At 41.5% G+C, this 22,758-nt stretch overlaps 1 protein-coding gene across 1 annotated transcript in view; it reads left to right on the forward strand.

Annotated features, from left to right (window-relative positions):
• The window catches only part of ZNF318 (zinc finger protein 318), a 28,227-nt gene extending 8,737 nt beyond the window's left edge, over positions 1 to 19,490 (forward strand). The window contains exons 3-10 of the mRNA XM_039231109.1: positions 905 to 1,544; positions 2,517 to 3,959; positions 5,640 to 5,739; positions 7,826 to 8,130; positions 12,945 to 13,148; positions 13,609 to 13,708; positions 14,693 to 14,811; positions 15,104 to 19,490. Coding sequence (XP_039087040.1) covers positions 905 to 1,544; positions 2,517 to 3,959; positions 5,640 to 5,739; positions 7,826 to 8,130; positions 12,945 to 13,148; positions 13,609 to 13,708; positions 14,693 to 14,811; positions 15,104 to 18,415 — 6,223 coding nt within the window. The 3' untranslated portion in view covers positions 18,416 to 19,490. The remainder of the gene's footprint in view (positions 1 to 904; positions 1,545 to 2,516; positions 3,960 to 5,639; positions 5,740 to 7,825; positions 8,131 to 12,944; positions 13,149 to 13,608; positions 13,709 to 14,692; positions 14,812 to 15,103) is intronic.
• Positions 19,491 to 22,758: the final 3,268 nt, after the last annotated feature.

The raw sequence follows: 22,758 nt of genomic DNA on the forward strand, positions 1-22,758 counted from the left end.
ATTACACAGAACTTTACATTATAAACAGTAAAAGTTGGGGCCAGTACAGTGGTCTCAGTGAGGTGGAAGGCCCAGAGCCATGCAGGCTCTGCTTTCTTAGCCTGTCCTTCCTTTAGGCAGCTCCTAAGCACTTTTAAGAGTCTCTGTATAATACAACTTGAAAACCATTGACCTGGCCTGATATATCTCACATTTTATTTATTTATTTATTTATTTATTTTTTTGAGAGGGGGTGCAGAAGGAGAGGAGGAGAGAGAATCTTAAGCAGGCTCCACGCCCAGCACCAGAGCCATTGGGGGCTTAATGTCATGAACACGAGATCATGACCTGAGCTGAAATCAAGAGTTGGATGCTTAACCGACCGAGCCACCCAGGTGCCCCTGTTTCTCACGTTTAAAAGGGCATACAAATCATCTGAAGATCTTGTTAAAATAATGTAGATTCTGAATCCATAGGCCTGGATGGAGCTTGAGAATCTATATTTCTAAAGTTTCTAGGTGATACTCATGCTGCTGATTCAGACCACACTTTTGATAGCAAAGAGCTAGAATTTAAAGTAGTGTGGAATTGTGTAACGGACATTTTTTGTAGTCTGGTAGTGATGTTTTCAAAGCTTCCAAACCCTCATGTGATATTCTGCACCCCCAAAGTCTAGTCAAATAGATTAGCCTAAGAAGTCTGTCTAGATAGATTAGTAATAGTTCCCCTTGGTTAGAGGCTGAAGCTGTGTGTGCCCAGGGGAAAGGAAGAAGGAATTTTCCATAGATTTGTTGGATTTCATGATTTTTGTCTTTTTCCCTAAGTATTCGGTAGCCCCCTTGCTGAATGTCAGCCTCTTAGTGGCTTCTTTGCTCTTGCTCTTTGCAAGTCCATTGTATTCACTGACGCTTGTCTCTTTCCTCAGGGATGACCTGACTGATGATTCGGTCTTCACTCGAAGCTCCCAATGCTCTAGAGGTCTTGAACGATATATTTCCCGGGAGGAGGGACCTCTCAGTCCCTTCTTGGGACAACTAGATGAGGACTACCGGACAAGAGAAACTTTCCTGCATCGTTCTGATTATAGTCCCCATATCAGTTGTCATGATGAGCTGTTGCGGGGAACAGAACGGAATAGAGATAAACTCAAAGGCTCCTACTCTGTACGACCTGAGGAAAGGAGCCGGGAGGCCAAACGGCCCCGTTATGATGACACAGAGAAGATACATAGCATGGGAGGTGATCACTCAGGTTTTTCATCAGGGACACGCAACTATCGACAGCGTAGACGAAGCCCAAGCCCAAGGTTTCTAGATCCTGAGTTTCGAGAGCTGGACCTTGCCAGGCGAAAACGAGAAGAGGAGGAGGAACGAAGTAGGAGCTTGAGTCAGGAGCTGGTCGGAGTTGATGGTGGTGACACTAGCTGTCCCATTCCTGGACTGTCAGGTGTCCTAACAACATCAGAGCCAGGGTATTCTTTACATCGGCCTGAGGAAGTATCTGTGATGCCCAAGAAGTCAATTCTGAAGAAACGGATTGAGGTGGACATGGAGCCTTCCATTCAGGTCTCTGCTACATTTCTTCTAGAATCTCTTGCTAGTCCCTCTAACATCTTAAAACTCCATTACTTTCCTGAGGGTTGTGTCCATAATGGTATCTTTGTAATGTAGTATGTTTCAGGATTGTCCAGAGGAAACTATAGGCCTCATAATGCATCAGTTGAGGGCTTCTATTGTCATATATTAGGCTTTCTAAGTAAACATTTTGGAGAGAAGTTATTGAAAGTTTTTTTTTTTCCTCTAAATTGGATAGCCCTATAGGAATCTTTGAATATGGATTTCTTGGAAGTGAAGCTTGAAGGGCAAAGAGAGGAGATGATCTGAATTTTCCTCATTTCTCATTAGAGAGAAAAGATTTATTAGTAGACACTAGACCAGAAGTTAGGTGATTCTGATTCTGGGCCCACTGCCACCACTTGCTGTGTGATTTTTAGACAAGTTACTGGGCCTTGATGTTTTTTTCCTCATCCATGAAAAGATGGTCAGGCATGAGGACTAGTTTTTAGCTACTCTCCTAGGAGCTAAAAGTTTCTGAAGAAGTACCTAAGGGCATGTAAGGAAGCAAGGGGAGGCTGATCAGTTACGTTTCCGAGTTTCCTAATCTCACTTCAATCAAAGTGGCTCCAGTTTTACATGTTTTTCCCCCTTTGAGGGACCCATAGAAAAGAAACAAGTTAGCTAGAGTATATGTCTCAAATTCTTTTGAATTTGTATTCCTTGGCAAGGACTTCAACAAATGGGCGAAACTAAAAATACATGCCAATCTACCTTATTTCCTGTGTCCCTAGCTACAGCAGAAGCATCTGGAGAGATGGAGACCCAAATCTTGAACCTTCCTAAGTATACTGTACCTCCCTTTCATTCATACTTAGCATCACCCTGTTTATTCAAGAAGAACCAAGTGTTTAAGTATTTATTTCAGTTACTAGTTTTCTGAGATTCTACATAGAGGCTAAATCTTTGTGTCTGTCTTTGCAGATTGAGAATTTTTCCAGCAATACCAGCTCCAGCCAGGATCACCCTGTCTACTCTGGTCACCCGTCTCTTCCACTAAGTGGTGCTATTGCTGCTTTTGCCTCAGAGATTGAAACCAAGGGGACTATGGTAGAGACTACCTTGAAGGAACCTCAGAGCAACCTCTATCAATGGGGTCCCCTCCCTGGGATGCCCAAAGACAACAGTCCTCTCAGAGAGAAGTTTGGAAGTTTTCTGTGCCACAAGGGAAAATTGAATATGAAGGCTGAGGGGCCTGAACGACACACAGACTTCTTGCTGCCCCATGAGAGAGCTAGCCAGGATGGCAGTGGTTTTTCCCGCATTTTGAGCATGCTGGTAGATTCTACCAGTACACAGGAAAAAAGGCGCCGTAGTTTCCCTGACATTGAGGATGAGGAGAAATTTCTCTATGGGGACGAAGAAGAGGATTTAAAGGCAGAATCCCCACCAAAGCCCTTTGGGAGCTCTGAGAATGAAGTCATGAGACAGAAGGCAAGCTCTGTGCCCTCTCCAGCTCCAGCTGTAAAACTAGAATCCATAGAAGAGAGCAATCCAGAATATGCCAAGATTCATGACTTGCTCAAGACCATTGGGCTAGATATTGGGGTAGCAGAGATTAGTAAACTGGCTGCACGCACTCAGGAACGACTTCATGGCAAGAAACCATCACGTTCCTCTGCTGACCGCCGTCCATCAGTTGACCGGAACTTTTCAGCAGAACACTGTTCCTCAGTTGACCACCATTTCTCAGCTGATCGGCACTCCTCAGACCCTCACAGACTGGAGAGCAGAGAGGCACACCATAGCAATACCCATTCCCCAGAGGTGTCCCATCCACATCCAGTCTCCCCTGTAGACCCTTACCTGCTCACAAAAAACAGCCCCCCATTCCTAAAGTCTGACCATTCAGTGGGTCCTATTACAGGACCAGAGGTGGTTGGCAGTGGGTTTCAGTCATCTGTGGCAGTCAGATGCATGTTACCATCAGCCCCATCTGCCCCAGTTAGACTTACACACCCTGCTTCTTTATCACAGTTTCATATGCCAAGGGCCTCTCAGTTTGCTACAGCTCGGATACCTCCAAACTACCAGGGACCTGCCATTCCTCCTGCTTCCTTTGATGCCTATAGGCACTACATGGCATATGCAGCCTCAAGGTGGCCCATGTACCCTGCCTCTCAACCATCAAACCACTCTCTACCTGAACCACACAGGGTACTACCAGTTACCAAACAAGCTACTCGTAGCCGTCCCAATCTCCGTGTAATCCCCACTGTGACTCCTGATGAGCCCAAGCAGGAGGAGTCAGTGCTAGGCTCAATTCCTACTGCCCAAGTGCCTGTCCAGGTGGCCATACCATCACTCATAAGATACAATCCAGAGAAGATCTCTGATGAGAAGAACCGTGCTTCCCAGAAGCAGAAGGTGAATATTAGCTTTGGGCATCCTGTACCTGAGTCTTCTATTTTAACGCAAATTGGTATTTGTCTTTTAGAGGGTGTAAGGGCCTTTTTTGGAGGCTGCTGTCCTCAGTCTAAGTAATGTATATACCCCCTCTGTTTTTCTCACATTTTCTCATTAGGACTAAACTAAATTCTAGCCCTAGGTCCCACTGTAATAGCTTGACTTCTTTTTTCTTTTTTAAATTTATTTCTCTATCAGAATTATTGGCCTTAGAACACAATGGGTAGGAGTTGAGAGCCTTGAAGTTTTCAATATGACCTCATTAGGGAGTGAGGAACCAAAATTGGATTGGGTGAAGGAGAATCGGTAAATCTCATCCTAGTGTTTTGGTATTTTCATCCTAGTGAATTTTGGATCCTTTTCCTTTAGTGATTATGTGGGTTAAAAGCTAATACCTGGTTGTTGCCTGGTAATTAGGAAATAAGCTTTCCTTTTTCTGGTTGGTTTTAGAGTCCAAGAATACAACATATTTTTTGACACTTAAAAAATAGTTTTTATATTGCAAAGTTCATTGGGTTCTCAGGTATAGGAAGAGAACAGTGGCTGGGGTAAAGATGTAATAATACTAGGTATTTCAAAACAGCAGGTAAAAATTATGTAGGGATGAGGAAGATAGAACAACAGGACTTCAAATGGAAAAATTATTGTGTATTTTTAATGTAAAGGCCCTTAGTAACTAATGACTCACTTTGTTTAGGAACATAAAAATGTAGTGTATTAAATTTGGTTTGCTAGTAAAATAATTAAAATCTAAAGAAAAAAAGGAAAGGAAAAAATGGGGGTCGTTTTTTTCCAGTTTAAAAGAAATTTAGCTAATTCTTGAAAAAACAAAAATCACTTCTTAATTTTTCATTACATTTGGGTACTCTATAAGCTTCAGTCTTCTGTTGAAGTCTTTTGGAAAAGAGGAGGAAGGTTCAATACAGACAAAACCTGAGACTGCACAGACGCTGTTTGGAGATTGAGTGTTTTCTTTTACTTCTACTTCAAGATCCTAGCACTTAAGTCAGGGCTGATACTATACGGGTTTTCTACACTAGTCCGCTATAGACAAGCTGTATTTGTTTTTTCCATCAACTAGTAGTAATGCGGTTGAAACATTGTGTGTTTTAGGATGTATATACCTGGATTTTATCTTATCTATCTATTTATCTAATATGCCTGGAATTTCAATCTTCTCACTGTATGACCTTGGATATATTACTTTATCTTTCACAACCTCAGTTTTCTTACTGTAAAACAAGGATAATATCATGAGGATTAAATAAGTGGATCTATGTAATGCAACTAATACAGTGTGTAACCTGTAACGCTCATTAATTCCCTTTTGATGGCTCCCTTTGAGCTCAGAACCATTGTCTAATAGTTGCTGTCAGTGCCTTTAGGTTAACATTAATAGTATAGTGCTTTCTGCATAAAAATAATGCTTTCTGGACAATGTAACTCTGAAAAGGATAATTCTGTTCTGGAATGTGGATGAGATTGAAATACCTCCTTTGCTATAAAGTCAGAACTTCTCTGTGTAGACATTTGGGTCCTTGGATTCAGATATCATCTGGCATGAGGACTTAGAGAAGAGAGCAATAGAAAGGGGAGGATGTTGGAGGCTGAAGGACACTCTTACTGTTTTGTACTTTGCAGGTTATTGAAGAGAGGGAAAAGCTAAAGAGTGACCGGGAAGCTCGCCAGAAGAAGATGTACTACCTCAGGACTGAATTGGAGCGGCTTCATAAACAACAAGGTATCAGACACTCCTGTGCACAATGGCCTTTTTGTAGTAACTTGAGTAGGAGACCCAAATGGAGAACTGTGGGGACTCTCAGACAAGTTCAGTGACCTGAAGCCTCGCTTTCTAAAAAATTTGGCTTAATTAGACTTGTAGAAAAGTTGCAATAGATAGTCTAAAGAATTCTCAGGGGGGCGCCTGGTGGCTTCGTCGGTTAAGCGTCCGACTTTCGCTTAGGTCATGATCTCACGGTTCGTGGATTCGAGCCCCGCGTCGGGCTCTGTGCTGACTGCCAGCTCAGAGCCTGGAGCCTATTTCAGAGTCTGTGACTCCCTCTCTCTCTGACCGTTCCCTGCTCACGCTGTCTCTCTCTCTCTCCTAGAAATAAATTTAAAAAAAAAAATTAAAAAAAAAAAGAATTCTCAGGTATTCTCCATGATTATTAGCATTTTACCATATTTGCTGTATCCTTTCTTTCCTTTCAATCTGTGTGTATGTGTGTGAATTTACCTGAATTCTTTGTTTTATATATGAAACACCTTTAACTCCTAAATACTTCATTGTGTATCTCCTAACAACATAGTATTAATTTGCATAGCCATAGTACACTTATCAAAATTAGGAAATTAACCATAATGTAATGCTAGTCTACTGATCTTATTTATATTCCACTAGTTGTCCTAATAATGCCCTAAAGCAAAAGAAAATGGAAAATTATGCCTTGCATTCAGTTGTCATTTTCTTTTACTTTTTTTTTTCCTGTAACATTTCCTGGATCTTTATAGTTCATGATATTGACGTTTTAGAAAAGAAGTCACATATTTTATAGAATGTGCTTTAATTTTGGTTTGTCTGATGCTTCCTTATATTTAAATTTAGGTTATGCATTTTTGACAGGAGCGTCACGGAAGTGATGCTGAGTTTGTATCAAGTATTGATTTGTCCCAGGTGATATCAACTTTGATCATTTGATTAAGGTGGTGTCTTCAGGGATTTGTTTGCCGTAAAGTTATTATTTTACCCTTTATAGTTAGTAACTCATAGGAGAGATACTTCGAGACTGTGTAAATGTTTAGTTACTCCTCAAATCTCCTCTCACTAGTTTAGCATTCATTGGTGATTCTTGCCTAAATCAGTTATTATGACGGTTGTTAGTGATTTTCTAGTCTCATTATTCCTTCTACCTTTACTAGTTGTTTTTCTACTATGATGATGAGCTTCCTACCCATCCTTCCTCTCCCATTTATTGATTTATATTGGTGCGAAGTCATGGATTTTCCATTTTTCATTCAACAAGTTATAATAATATACTGTCATTTATTTTCATGCCCACATTGTCCCAGATTTGGCCTGTGGGAGCCCTTACAGGGTCATTTTTTAAGTACTTCCTTATTTTCTGCACAAAAAGATGTTCCATGATGCCTCTTTTGATTCTATCTCTTCATCTGTGCCTTTAGGAATTCACCTGCACACTGAGGAAAGAACATAGTAAGACATCTAAATATTACAGCTTGGTGATAGCTTGGAAGAATAGAGAGTGAGAGAAGATACATTTGGACTGTTTATGGATAAGCAATTTAGTTCTTAACCCTGTGAGGATTATTCATGAGGACCTTCTGTTTGGAATAGGAGGTAGCATTAGGTGAACCCGAGGCAAAACCTAACATTCAACATAGGCTCTGGTAAAGGGTCCTTAAATCAGATAAAGTGAAATATGTAACTGAGTGCTTTTTGCCGTCTGAGGAATTCTTTGGTTCTCTGAAGAAGACTGCCACTGGATTCTAGTTAACAACACAAGGACACACAAACTTATATATATACCATTTGGGGGATTCATGGAGCTCCTGAAACCTGCTTGTAGATCCTTAGCCAATGACTCCTACAGAAGAGATAATGTAATCACTTATCCTTTGCCTCCATAGAAGCTTCACCTAAAGTAGCCCATGTGGTAGGAGAGTCTTTCTTGCCCTTAGAAAGGAAAGTTTTAAGGAAAAAGATTTTGTGACCATAAACTCTTGGGAGATTACTACTTGTGACAGAAAAATGACCTGTCTTAACTTACTTCCCTTGTGTTTCTTCCTTTTGACGTTTGTCTACTCAGGAGAAATGCTGCGTAAGAAACGAAGGGAGAAGGATGGCCACAAAGACCCACTCCTGGTGGAGGTGAGTCGGCTTCAGGATAACATCATGAAGGACATTGCAGAACTTCGACAAGAGGCAGAAGAGGCAGAAAAGAAACAGTCTGAACTGGACAAAGTAGCTCAGATCTTGGGAATTAACATTTTGGATAAATCCCAAAAGTCTTCAAATGACAGTAGAGAGACTACAGAGAAGGCTGGGAAAGCAGAAAAATCTAAGAGCCCAGAAAAAATGTCATCATCCTCAAACTCCTCTTCCAACAGCAAGGTAACAACTCAACTTTTCCATTTCTTTTTAAAAAAAAATTTTATTTTAAGTAGGCTCTGTGCCCAACGTGGGGCTCAGTTTCATGACAATCAGATCAAGCGTCGCATGATCTACCAACTGAGCCAGGTGTCCCTTTCTGTTTCTGTTATATCTTTTATTTCCATGGACTCCAAAAGAAGCTTTCTAACCATTTTCTTAGTTCCTTTTCCAACCTGTTCTTACTCTTATTAGAGTTATTTTTGTAAAGCATAGGTCAGATAAATGGGACTCTACTTCAGAAGTTTAGCAGTTCTCGTTGGTCACAGTGTAGAATCCCAAATCCTCAGCATTTAGGGCCCTCCATATTCTTGCTCTAGCCTCTACTCTTTAACCCACTCCAGCTGGCTTCTAATCTTCTTGTAACTTATATATATATATATATATACACCATTTTTGGGGTTGTTGGTTAGCAACAGGGTCACCACATGCTGCATAGCCAGGGAATACATTTTAGTCCTCATCAGTATTTGATACAGGGAAGCACTCTCTCTAAAAATGCTTTCTTCCCTTGGCTTCTCTCTCATTTCTTTTCCTCCTAGTATGCTGGCTGCTGCTGCTTAGTATCCTTTACTGCCTATTGTGTTTTGCCTGATATTTAAATATTTTAGTTCTTTACGACTCAGTTGTAGCCCAGTTCTCCAGAATTCCTTTTCCCTAGGTCATTTCATCCAGGTCTACGCTGAAATACATGCTGACAACTTCTAGTTTTATATTCCAGCTCAGAGGAGTCTGGTGAGGTCCAAACCTGAGGTCCCACAGTTTACTTACCATCTTTACTTCATTGTCTCATAGACACTTCAAAATCAACATACCCTAAGCTAAACTAACAATGTGTGCAACCTTCCTCTTTTCTGCCTTCATTGTTACCCATCTCAGTGGCCCCACTGTCCAATAGTTTTCATGCCAACAATCTGAAAAGCGTTCTTAGTGCTTCCTCTCCTTAACTGTTCCATACAAAATCAGTGACAGATTCTTCCAGTTCTCCCTGCAAAGTAAATCTCAGTTTCATCTATCTCACCATCTTCATTGCCATCCAAGTTCAAGCCACCTTTAATTCTTGCTTGTATGGCTACACTCTTTTTTTTTTTTTTTTTTAATTTTTTTAAATATATTTTTATTTATTTCTAGGAGAGAGAGAGAGAGACAGCGTGAGCAGGGGAAGGTCAGAGAGAGAGGGAGACACAGACTCTGAAACAGGCTCCAGGCTCTGAGCTGGCAGTCAGCACAGAGCCCGACGCGAGGCCCAAACCCACGAACCGCAAGATCATGACCTAAGCGAAAGTCGGATGCTTAACCGACTGAGCCACCCAGGCGCCCCTGTATGGCTACACTCTTAATCCTTTCTCCACATATAAGCCAGTGATTACAATACTCCCTTACTTCTACAGTCTCATTTCATGCTTCTTTTCTCCCTTGCTTGTAATAATTTCATACTGGCTGGGGAACCTGGGTGGCTTATTTGGTTGAGTGTCTGACTTTTGGTTTCGGATCAGGTCATGATCCCAGGGTTGTGGGATTGAGCCCCACATTAGACTCCACACTGACAGCACGGATCCTGCTTGGAATTCTCTCTCTGCCCCTTTCCTGCTCATGTGTATGCTCTCTCTCTCTCAAAATAAATAAACTTCAGGGGCACCTGGGTGGCTCAGTCAGTTAAGTGGCTGGCTCTGGGTTTCAGCTCAGATCATGATCTCACGATTTGTGAGTTTGAACCATGCATCGGGCTCCACACTGACAGTGCAAAGCCTGCTTGGGATTCTTTGTCTCCCTCTCTCTGCCCCTCCCCTGTGTGTATACTCATGTTCTTTCTCAAAGTAAATAAACTTAAATAAATAAATAAACTTTTAAAAATTAGTTTATTTTTTTTAATGTTTATTCATTTTGAAAGCAAGAAATAGTGAGCAGGGGAGGAGCAGAGAGAGAGGAAGACAGAGCACAAGCAGGGGAGGGTCAGAGAGAAAGGGAGATACAGAATCTGAAGTAGGCTTTAGGCTCTAAGCTGTCAGCACAGAGCCTGACACACGGCTTGAACCCACGAACCATGAGATCATGACCTGAGCCAAAGTCGGATGCTTAACCAACTGAGCCACCCAGGCGCCTCACCCCACCCCTTCTTTAATATAGTCAACTCTCTCATAATGTATTATTGTTACTTTATAAGATTTTTTTCATTCTGTCTTATTTAAAACTTAAATTAAGATGATGTCTCTTCTATGCCTATCTCTTCCACTAAGTAAGAACTTCCTGAGAATAAAAGAGTAGAACTCATTTATCTTTGTGTTTTCCGTGGTATCCACTTTGTCTAGGGCACAGTAGATATTCAGTTAATGTTGGAGAGGTAGAGAAGTGGATACTCTGTATTCTCTATCAACCAAGCTCTAATTTTTCCATGTCTTCCTGGGAGAGTTCTCTTTTCAACCAGGTAGTTCTGTGCTCTTTTTTGTACCAGGGTCATTGAGTTCAGGGCCTTTGATGGGAGAAGAACTTAAAAGTTCTGGCCCTTTATAGTTGACTTATACACTGTTTGGGGTCTGCTTATGCACCAGCCTCATGATGACATATCATCTTGATTTGAATGAGGCTTCATGGTCTCTGAGGCTAACATGGATATGTTACAACTCCGTATTCATGTTGGTGGTAAGGAATGTCGTGCCTACAACCTCTTTCCTCTGGTTGGTATTTTTTTCTTTCTTTGCCTCTCTTTAATATGCATAGTTGGTTTGAGGTTTTCTTTCTACTCATTTCGTAAAAATAAGCACACACACAATTCCACAGTTCATCTAGCTAGAGACAACTGTCATTAATACCTTGTATATTATTCCAGCTATTCATTTTCTGCTTATAATTCATTAAACAAATACTCATTGATCTCCCACGAAAGTGACAGGGACTATTTTAGATAGAGGGAAGTATAGCAAGGAACTATATAGACAAGGTCCTAACTGTCATGAAATAGAAGAAGATAATACATAAGCAAGTACAGGTTAGGTAATGATAAATGCCTTAAAAAAAGAAAACAGGATAAAGGGATATAGAGTAGTTACAGAAAGTTGTTTGGATAAGATGATATTTGACATTATGTGCCTATTTGCATATCCTTTTTGACTATTCAAATGTATTTAGTTTTTCAGTATCTCATGAACCTCTTGCCATGTAGATTTCTATATTTTATTTTCAAAATATTTTTTAAAGTTTATTTGCGGGGGGGAGGGGAAGAGAGAAAGAGGAAGAGAGAGAATCCTAAGCAGACCCCATGCCGTCAGTGCAGAGCCCAGCATGGAGCTCAATCTCATATGAACCATGAGATCATGACCCAAGCTTAAATTAGGAGTTGGACTCCTAACCAACTGAGCCACCCAGGCATCCCTATAATATAATTTTAAATGACCTTATTTTTAAATTATTGTATTGATACCGACATTTATTTAACCAATCAAATCACCTCCTATTTGACATAATCATTTACTTTGGATAAATGTCAAGGACTGGAATTACTAGGTCAAAGGGTATAAAGAATTTTGAGGTATGTGATATGTATTTCTACATATCTTTTGGAAAGATAGTGCCAGTCAATACTTGCCAGCGGGGTATACACAAACTCATCCCTTACCTGCTGGGTGTGATTTCTTTAGTGACTCTTTTTTTTTAATGTTCATTTATTTTTGAGAGAGAGAACACAAGCAGGGGAGGGGTAGAGAGAGGGAGACAGAGGATCTGAACCAGGCTCTGCACTGACAGCAGTGAACCGAGTGTGGGGCTTGAACCCACAAACTGAGAGATCATGACCTGAGTCAGAGTACAATGCCTAACCAACTGAGCCAGCCAGGCACCCCTCTTTAGTGACTCTTGAATAAGACTCTAGTAGGGAAAGATTATCTCTGAAGTCTTAATTGTTTCTCTTTCTCCAGCCTGTCTTCCTTTCCCTAGCAGCCCATGTGCCCAGTTCCCTGACTTTGTCTCCTCATTCATACTTACCCTCCCTGTTCCAAATTTTTTTCTGAGCCTCACTCCCCCACATTAACCAAGATTCTTACTTCCTAAGTACCTTGTTCCCAGCTTGCTGACACATGAATTCATATTAAAGTATTATTTTTGATAACTTAATCTGGGGAGTTGATATGTTTTAAAAGAGGATTCATGTTGACTCAAAGGTGTTAAATTCTAATGATGGTATTTTAGGCAGTTTGAAATATTTTGCCCAGATTCTTTTAAGTCATCCCATGTAGATGACTATCTGCCTTATCTATGCACAATGCCCACCCAGCTCTCCAGTTCTGTGTACCTGAATGCCACCTTGACTTGTTTTCTGCATTTGTTTAACCTGTCAGTTACCTTTTCCACATTGTTTTTTCTTTTCTTTGTAGTTGTCATTATGATTTTTAAATTTAACATATTTAATTGCATAGAGAACACATTCAACATCTACCAAAGGGTATATAATAAAAAGACTCCTGTCCATCTTTGTTCTCTACTTCCCTCTCCAGAGGCAGCCAGTGTTTCCATAACATTGAGTATTTTTCTAAATATTTTAGGTTACATAAGTAAATATATTGCCATTATGAAGTATTCTCCATGATAAGGCAGCACTATGGAGTTTAGTTCTATTTGAGCCTTGCAGACAGATTTCTCAGGTTTTCCCCAGTTTATATAGATATAGGCACTGGAAATATGGTCACATGGTCCTATATTATAGCGATACGCTACCTGCTTTTTTTGAGAGAAGACAGATCTAGACTACCTTGAATTCCTTCTGAGTGCAGGTGTTTTCCCTCTAGGAATCCAAGGTAAACAGTGAGAATTCCCATATTAAGAGCCCCAAGCCTGCTGAGAGCCCCCAGCCAGCTGTTAAGCAGTCTGATCAGCCCATTGCTGCGTATGAGTATTATGATGCTGGCAATCACTGGTGCAAAGACTGCAACACCATCTGTGGGACCATGTTTGACTTCTTCACTCATATGCACAATAAGAAGCACACACAGGTAGGTATCTTGCCCACTGTTCTTTCCGTTCTCACCCTCCTTCCCCTCAAACATCTACACCCCAATCTGCATTACAAAGCTGGAAAATGAAACATTCTCATATGGGCAGGAGCCCCAATCTGAAGATCCAAGAGATACCAACAAAGGAGACACCATCCCCAGGGCTCAGTCCAGGGGACCTGCCTGTAACTAAACACCATGACAAGTGTAAGTGAGGCTTCTGCCTCTTTTGATTCCTTGAGTACCTGATTATTTGTTTCATTTTATCTGTTGCTAGTACTTGCTCTAACATTTGTTTACCTTTTCCACAGGTGATATCCGTTTAAACAGTTCACAGAGAGGGTGGGGGTGGGTATCTGGGGGCTTCTGGTCCCCCCTGGTGTGGGGGAGAAAAAAGAAAGAAAAGTGGGTCATTGAGTTTTAGTGCTGTTATGTGAGCGCCTCTGCCTCTTGCAAATAGACACTGGATCCCTACAACAGACCTTGGGCTTCAAAGACCCAGAGTGAGGCCAAGCAAGATGCTGTAAAACGTACTGACAAGATAACTGTTCCTGCAAAAGGTATGTTCCCCCCGACTCCATTTGTAGTTTCCTTACATTTGGCCAAAGAAGAAGTGTCCCTGAACTAGGTACTAGGAAGCAGCATAGGATGAAACATAACTGTTTTGTTAACAGAGGTGTAAGAATGCCTTCTATGTGCAAAACATAGAAGAAATAGAGTCTAAAGAAATAGAGATCTGTAAGACAAGAAATGCCCTCTACCCATATGGCCAGAAATCTAACACATGTTAAGCATATACATACCACATACTACTGGCTCAGTTGGTAGAGCATGCAGCTCTTGATCTCAGGGTTATGAGTTCAGTCCCCATGTTGGGCATGGAGCCTACTTCAAAAATTTTTCTAAATATATATATAAGTTTTTTGGTCACTGATTTATCCACTGAAATCTTATTTATTTAAAGTCCAGATAAATAAAGAACAGTAAAAGTATGGTTATTTAACTGCTTTTTCAACTAAGAACTATAAAATATTTTTGAATAGTTGTTATTGGGGGTAAGTTGAGAAGTGGAAAGTTTCTTTGTGTTTTTACTTCTCAATTTCTTACCTCCATAAGTAGTCAACACTGCTCCATCCTTTAGATCTTTGGAAGGTAGGTTCCTGAGTAATTAATACCAACATGAGAGATCCTCATACAAATGGTAATGAGCTAGCTGTTTGGGAGTATAGTTTTTAAATCTGCTCCGATGCTTAGTGGTAGTTGGAGTTTGAGGAGAGTCAACAACAGAAATGAGTCTGGCACAGAAAACTCCTGAATTAACCACTTAGTGTTCCCAAGAGGTAGAAGGGCTAGAGGTCCTGAGTTCAAGCTTTAAATTGGGAAAACTGTGCCATTCGGATTCATCTAAATGCTTCTTCTGATTGGAAAGTGGGTAAGGTCCTGTATACCATTAACTTTTTTACTGCAAAGGGAAGCGGGATTTCCTTTACTGACATCCAGGGTGGAAATGACTTGTTTTCTTGACTGACTTCTGCTGCTTCTAGGGTCTGAGTTTCTGATTCCCATCACTGGATATTACTGCCAGCTCTGTGAGGAATTTTTGGGGGATCCAATTTCCGGAGAGCAACATGTAAAGGGTCACCAACACAATGAGAAATACAAGGTTGGTGTTTGTTATAGTTGTGGATTTTCCTACTTTCTACAGTAATCCTTTTAACTTTGTGAAACCACTTCAGAGCCAGAAAAAGTCATTAATACTTCAAATTTCATGTAATCACTAGGAAGTCCTCAGCCTTAGTATGAGATGCTGACCTGGTAGAACCATCTGTATCCTTAAAGATGACGACTCTACTTTAGGGGTTTCTACCAATTGAATTCCAATAGTAGCAGGGCCAAGATTTTCTTTCTTACTGTATTTTGACCATTTGTTGAGCCATTATGTTTTCTCTTCCCAGAAATATGTGGTTGAAAACCCATTGTATGAGGAGCGGCGGAATCTGGACCGTCAAGCTGGCTTGGCTGTGGTCCTGGAGACAGAACGGCGACGGCAGAATGAGCTAAAGCGCAAACTTAGTGAGAAACCAAAGGAAGAGAAGAAAGAAAAGAAGGCAAAAGTCTTGAAGGAAGTAAAAGAGGATGACAGAGTCTCTGAGGAATTAGAGGACCAACTCTCTGAGGGTGGGAACTCCCCTGAAAAGGCTGAAAATAAAAGAAAGTCTAGCATCAAACTCCAATTAAAGGAAGAGGTAAAGAAAGAATCACCAACATCATCTTCTTTTGGGAAATTCAGCTGGAAGAAGCCAGAAAAAGAGGAGGAAAAAAGTTCAGTGGTCCCAAGTATTCCTAAGGAAGAGGTTGCGGAAAACAATAAGGACAAAGAGGATGGGAAAGCTGAGGCTGGGAAGGCAAAGCCCATCAAAATCAAGCTCTCTGGGAAAACGGTTGTTGCACATACTAGCCCTTGGATGCCCGTTGTGACAACTTCAACCCAGACTAAGATCCGACCCAACCTACCTATCCCATCCACAGTACTCCGCAAGTCAAGTTCAGCCACGGTGAGCAAGCCAGCTCCTCTTAACACCTTTCTGTCCATCAAGTCCTCTGGAACTACTGCTAAGCCTCTACCAGTAGTTAAAGAGTCTTCAGCTGATCTTCTCTTGCCTCCTGATATAATCTCCAAAGCATTTGGTGGGGAAGAGGTAATTCTAAAAGGGTCTCCAGAGGAAAAATTGGTCCTGGCCGAAAAGAATGAGCCATCCCATATACCTGAACAAGTGCTACCACCTCCTCCACCCCCTCCTCCACCACCCCCTCCTCCACCCCCAGTTATACCTCATCTAGCTTCTCCATCTCCTGCTCAAACAAATGCTGTCTTGGCTCCGGTCAAATCAAACCCAGCTGTATCTCACACTCTCAGCCCTGGCTTCCTGGGTCCTAACATTTTGAACCCTGTGTTGCCAGTAGCCATCATGGCCTCAGCACAGCCAGCTGCCATTCCTTCCGATGAGACGGCTCCTGGGGTGAGTGAAAGTGATCGAGACCAGACCCTGTTCTCTGTGTTAGTGCGTCCTCCACCTCCCCTCTCAAGTGTGTTCAGTGAACAAGCCAAAAAATTGGAAAAGCGAAATTCATGCTTAGCCACAGCCAATGCTAAGGACCTATATGATATATTCTACAGTAGTGGTGGAAAGGGGGCCCCTGAGACTAAGCTGAGTGGTGGTCTATTGGCCAATGGGGAAAATAGCAATCTTTCTAGAGTCGAAAGTTCAGACACCTCTTCCACTTCTACTTTGAACAGTAGTACATCCCAAGAGGAGTTGCCTCCAAATAGAAGTTTGATCTCTGCTCCTGAAAAGCCCACTGCAAAAACTCTGGTGTCCCTAGGGAAATGGTCAGTTATAGAACGCACAGACTCAGAAAACAGAGGCAGTGGCTATGGATTCCTGCAGCCTCTGACAAGGTTGTGCCAAAGCAGGCCTTATGAAACTATTACCCCAAAGACAGACACTTTGGCCATGTGGACGTCTAGCTCCTTCCAGAGTGATGCTAGTAGGGATATATCTCCAGGAGGAAAAATCGAGCTTGATCTGGGAGAGCCAGGGCCACCAGGTGTAGAACCAGTCCCTCAGCTGTCAGATATGCACTGTCATATCAGGGAATCTCAGAAGTTGGTAGAAACCCACCATATAGAATCTGGTAACCAGGATGAGGAAATTCAAGACCTCCACAGATCTAAGGATTGTGAGGAAAGTGAGGCAGAGGTACACAATGAACTAAGAAAAAAGAGACCAAAGCTTTCTGAGGGGATGGTAGGAGAGGAAACTGGTATCAGTGCTGGGCCCAATAGCATAGAGGATTCTAATTTGAATCATGGAAACAGATGTACATGGGAGGGAGAAATAGAAGAGCCCGGGGTGCAAATAACAGACAAAAAGCCTGAACAGTCCAAGAAATTGATAACAGTAAGTGAAACTCAAAGTAAGGTAGTGAGTGACTTGAGTGCTCAGGCTCTCTCTTCCACAAAGGCAAAAATGGACACATTTCTGCCAGAAGCTAGGTCTTTACTCCAGAACCCACAAGATACACCTGTGAAAGTTTCTGTTCCAGAATTGCTTCTCCAGTCCCCAGCCAGATCAGATATGTGTTTAACAGACAGTACACAGGAGCAAGGAGTTTCACCTGGTAATGAAGAGTGGCTAGAAAATTCAGCTCCAGAATCTGCTTCCAGGATGAGTTACAGAAGCCTCAAACTCAAGAAAGAAAGATCAAAAGACTTTCAGGGTAAAATGATTTATGAACTGGCTGTTTGGGATGAAAAGAAGAAGTCAGAAACCTGGGAGAGCCCAGAGAAACCAGAAACAGAAGCGCTGGAGCTACAAGATGTCCATCCAGAATTAACAGTGGCAATAGAAAGCAAGGCCTTAGAAGACTTTGCAGTTACAGACTTAAAAGTAGAAGAGGTTGCTTCCCTGGGGAACCTGGCAGATATGGGTGTTGATTTCTGCAATACTCGGGTAGACCAAGCACATAGATCCCCAAATGCCCTGTCTCAGAAAGTGTGTGAAGAAAATTCTATGTCACCTGTAGGATGTAATCCCTCTACTTTCCCTGACTTGGAACCAATCCCATCCTTTCCTGAGTTTCCATTAGATTCTCCCAAAAACCTGGTGCTTAACTTTGGAGCAGAAGGTGAACAAAACTCATCTAATCCCAGAAGTGGAAGGATCATGCCTAACATTTTGAAAACTGGACTTCCTATAGAAAATGTTGACCTTGGTTTGGGGAGCTTAGAGGGAACACACCAAGCACTTGACCTATTAGCAGGAGGAATGATGCCTGAGGAAGTAGAAGAAACTTCTCAATTAGAGAAACAAGATTCACTCAGATTGGAATCAGAAACAATTCATCCTGCAGGCCTTGGGCCATCTCCTTGCCTTCCAGACCTTGTTGAATTTGTCACACGGACATCTGGAATTCAAAAAGAAAAGATCTGTTCTCCTCTTTCTGAGCCAGGTGACCCTCCTAAGTGTAGTTCCCTGGAGACGGGACCACTACAGCTAGAAATACCGAAAGTGTCCACACAGTTAGCAATTCCTCAAGTAGATGAGGACACTGACCACCCTTTGAATTTGGTAAAATCTCTGGCTTCAGGATCCCCTACAAGGGAGCAAGTAGTTGGAGGCAATATGGTCCCTCAGGAAATAACTGCACAAGAAGCTTCAGTTGCTGCCACCCAGGACCACACAGAATCCAGTGTTCATGACTAAAAGTACACGTCCAGAGCTACTTGTGGATGAATCAAATTGGCTTCTAGAAATAAGGTGCCCAGGTGATCCAGGACTAGTTGGCTATCTCATCTGGAACCTACACCAAGAGATGCAGTAAGCATCTTACAGTAAATGTTCATGGAAGCCAAAAAGTTTACCTCTTTTCCGTTTTTTCTTTTTTCTTAAGATACCAGAAAAATCAATCATAACTTCTATACATATCTGTAAAAAAGTATTTTCTGTTATTATTATTATTATTATTTTTATTTTTTGCCAATTTGCTTTCTCCTACTTTGTCATTAAAATCAAAATGTCTGTCTGGCTCACCACATAGTGTGCTTTGATTGTATTTTGGCTTTGACTCTGCCATTTCTGGAATGTGGGGGTGGAGGGAGACAGAGAGCTGACTTCTCCAATTGCTATGTTGTATTCCTACCCAATTTCCTGGGCAGCTGATGGATCTCTGGGAGAAACAACAGAAAGCCTGCTGAAGTGGAAAACTACTAATGAAGGAAGGATTGTTCATCTCTTAGGCTTCCATTTGGATGGGCCTGCCTTAACATTGTTTGAAATGCAGCGTGAGTAGCTCTTTTGTTTACTGTTTACTTCCTTGTACCATGTCAGCCCCATACTTCCTTTATTCTGTTGCCTTTGCTTGAAATGGTCCTGCTAACCCACATATCTCTTTGGAAATGGCCTCAATAAACATGGAAGAAAATCTAGCAGGTTCACTTTTGGAAGACGACGAATCGGTAAGGCTTATTCATGGCTCACTGCCAGGAGCAGATATGCTTTTTGGGTCATTTTTATTTTTGAAACGGCCTTTTTGTTCATTGTATTGTGATCCAGTAACATTTTGTGTTAAATTGCTTAGCAGCCATTTCTGTTCTGAAGAGGTAGAAGAGCTGAAACTTGTTTTGGGATTGGACTCATTCTCTGTTCCACAATCCATATGTGTTCCTTCCTCTACCTCTCCCTTTCCCAAGTTAATTCCACCATAGTGTGATGTTTGGGGTTGTACATTTTGTTCAAAAGATTAAAGAATTTATGAGTTGGCTTGGACAAGTTTAATTTTATTTTTAATGTGTTAATTACTTGGAATAAATGCATTAACCTCATGTTTCTTTCTGGATTTTTGTTTTGAAAACCACACACATTTGAACTCCACAGGAAAACTAGAACAATGAACTCCTGCTATCCTGTTGTCTATCTCCTCCCTCCCAGTTGTTTTTCCCCCCATTTGTTAGGGCTACTTCCATCATGTCAGATTGTTAAATTATGTAGTCTGTGCCCCAGTGCTGCCTGGGTGGGTAGTGAGTAGGTAACAGTGGTCTGGTTTTGGTGTCTTCCTATTGTGAAGCTTTTCATATACCCTTATGTTGGCACTCCCTGCGCTCTGGAAGCTTAGCTCCCGCAAAGGGTCCACTTAGGGATCAGAAAGCTTAGTCCTCAGATTTTCTTTTCTTTTTAATGTATATTTATGATTTTTGAGAGAGACAGAGCATGAGCAGGGGAGGGGCAGAGAGAGACACAGAATCTGAAGCAGGCTCCAGGCTCCGAGCTGTCAACACAGAGCCCCAACATAGGGCTTGAACTCACAAGCCATGAGATCGTGATCTGAGCCAGAATTGGATGCTTAACCATCCACCCAGTCCTCAGGTGCCCTAGTCCTCAGATTTTCTAATCTCTGTCCCAGTTTCCTCTTGACAGCCTCATCGTCAGAAATTTATAACCTGGCTCAACAGAGGCTTCAGAGTCTTGTTTTCTACCTACTCCCTCAAAAATAATGCCAAGTTGCTGATCTTTTTAGCTAAGAATTCTTTTTTCCCTGTTAACTTGTGTGCAGAGCTGCAGAATCCTGTGTTGAGCTTGGGGAGGCTATTTACTTTTTCTAAAGCTTTGACTAATGTCTATTTAGAAGATGTCCTGGCCTTTGTTGACATCATGTTGTGGAAAAGGGCACATATTTGGGAGAGTTAAGTCCTTGAATGTTCCTCATCCATTTGCCTTGCTGTGATATTGGACAAGTTACCCCACCTCACTGTGCCACAGGGATTTCAAATGTGTTCAGGGTCATGCCATCCTGAGTAGTCTCCCCAGACCTGGTTTTTAGGTTGAAGCCTGAGTTTAATGCACTTTTCTGGTCCAGAAACCATAGACTGACTTCAGAAAGTGCCCTTAAGATTAATGTAAACCCAGGTGAGCTTCAGAGATGTATTTGTTTTCCTGGAGAACTATTCCTGCCCTATTCTGGCAGCCTGTCTACAGGAATTCAGAAAAACTAAGAGTTTAAAATGCCAGCTTAGTGATTTTCAAGGCTGTTCACTTGGTGAGTTCATCTCCCTTTGGGGATAGATGGGTGGGTTTAGAGTGGGGAAGGGTTAGTCCTGTCCAGATCTCCCTCTTACCATTATTCTGTATCTGAAGGAGTCAGAATTTTACTCTTTAGGTTAGGAAGGGACTCTGGAGAAGGGTAGGGAAGGGAAGAGAGGCAAAATCTAGAAATTATAGAACTAATTCAAGTAGTTGGAGCTGGAGTACTTTGAACTATTTTCTTATACTTGATAACGTCAGTCTTTTTCTAGAATAATGAATGCCTACTTGTAAAAAGCAATAGTATTCTTCATATCTGCCTTGAACTAGCAGAAGGAGAGCCTTTAGAATTCTGTAGTCTGGGCAGAAAGTATTGCTGGCTTTCTCTTTGATCAGTAGGATATAGCTTTTGATCCCATCCAGAGAAGGAAAGGCAGAATTCTAATAGGAAAGGCAGAATTCTAACCCAGTTGCCAGCATCTAAAGGTAGGGCCTATTTTTATTCAGTACTATTACAGCACTGAATAAATGTTCACCATAGGAGATGAAGACACGTACAAGGAGTGGGCCCTAATCTTTATGTGTCACTTATGGTTTCATATATAAGTATTTTAATAGTCTACAAACATCAGAAAGTTTTTATTGGACCCTCTCAACTGTGAAAACAAATAAGACTCTTAAACTTTTCTGGTAATATTACAATCTTACCTAATACAGCTCCATCTCTCTAAAAAACTTAAAGTAAAAAATTTAGCTTCCAAAGCATACCAGGACATATGTCCATTTATCAACTGTCAGATTCAGGGACTGAGGAAGTATGGTGAGGCATTGTGTGGCAGGGATGGTTGGACATACAAACCAGGCATCCAGTAGGAACATTAAATATGTGTTTAAAAAAGAAAAAGTCAGAAGCATGTTCAGAGAGGAGACAGCCTATAAAGGAAGTGAGATGGGTATTTTTTCATTTTTAAATGATTATTTTTAGGAGAGAGCACAAGCTGGGAAGGGGTAAAAAGAGAGGGACAGAGGATCTGAAACAGGCTCTGTGCCGACAGCAGTGAGCCTGATGTGGTGCTTAAACTTCCGAACCGTGAGATCATGACCCAAGCCAAAATTGGACGCTCAACCGACTGAGCCAGCAAAGCACCCTATGAGATGGGTTTTTTAAAAATACACCTGAGGCACCTAGGCTGGCTCAGTCGGTAGAGTATGTGAATCTTGATTTCAGGGTCATGAGTTCAAGCCCTATGTTGGATCTACAACTTACTTAAAAAATCTATATCCCTAAACCTTGGTTCTCATCTTAATGAAACATACCTGCCAAGCTTGGGATAAGAGAGAACCTAAGCAAGGTCTTCATTTATTAACGATTTTGTGAGAACATGGAGTTCTCAGTCAGAAAATAGTTTGGGATTGTGAACATATTTCTTTAGAGTTTAATTTTGTAATAATGTTTATATAATTTTTAACCAAAAAAGTTATGGATACGGTAACTGTTCATTGATAAGCCAAGCAGTGGAATTGATAATGAAAATCTCCCATTCAAAAAAAATCACTGCCGGGGCGCCTGGGTGGCTTAGTCGGTTAAGCGTCCGACTTTCGCTTAGGTCATGATCTCGCGGTTCGTGGGTTCGAGCCCCGTGTCGGGCTCTGTGCTGACTGCCGGCTCAGAGCTTGGAGCCTATTTCAGAGTCTGTGTCTCCCTCTCTCTCTGACTCTCCCCTGCTCACGCTGTCTCTCTCTCTCTCTCCTAGAAATAAATAAAAATATTTAAAAAAAAAAAAATCACTGCCACCCTGATTTGCCCTCAACACTTAAACACTTTCAAAAGACCCTGTACGTTTTTACTGTAGCACTTAATGTGGCTTTAATTTTACATTTATGTGTTTATTTAATCAATATATGCCTTCTTGCACAACTAGGTTATAAGCTCTCCGAAGCAGGAAGTTTGTCTTTGCTTACGGTTTTTTCATGATTGTATTCCCAGTGCACAGTTACCTGACACATATAAGAGTGCTCAATAAAAATTT

The sequence above is a fragment of the Hyaena hyaena genome, unplaced genomic scaffold (assembly GCF_003009895.1).
Source record: "Hyaena hyaena isolate Hyena2069 unplaced genomic scaffold, ASM300989v1 scaffold_55, whole genome shotgun sequence".
Taxonomy (NCBI): Eukaryota; Metazoa; Chordata; class Mammalia; order Carnivora; family Hyaenidae; genus Hyaena; species Hyaena hyaena.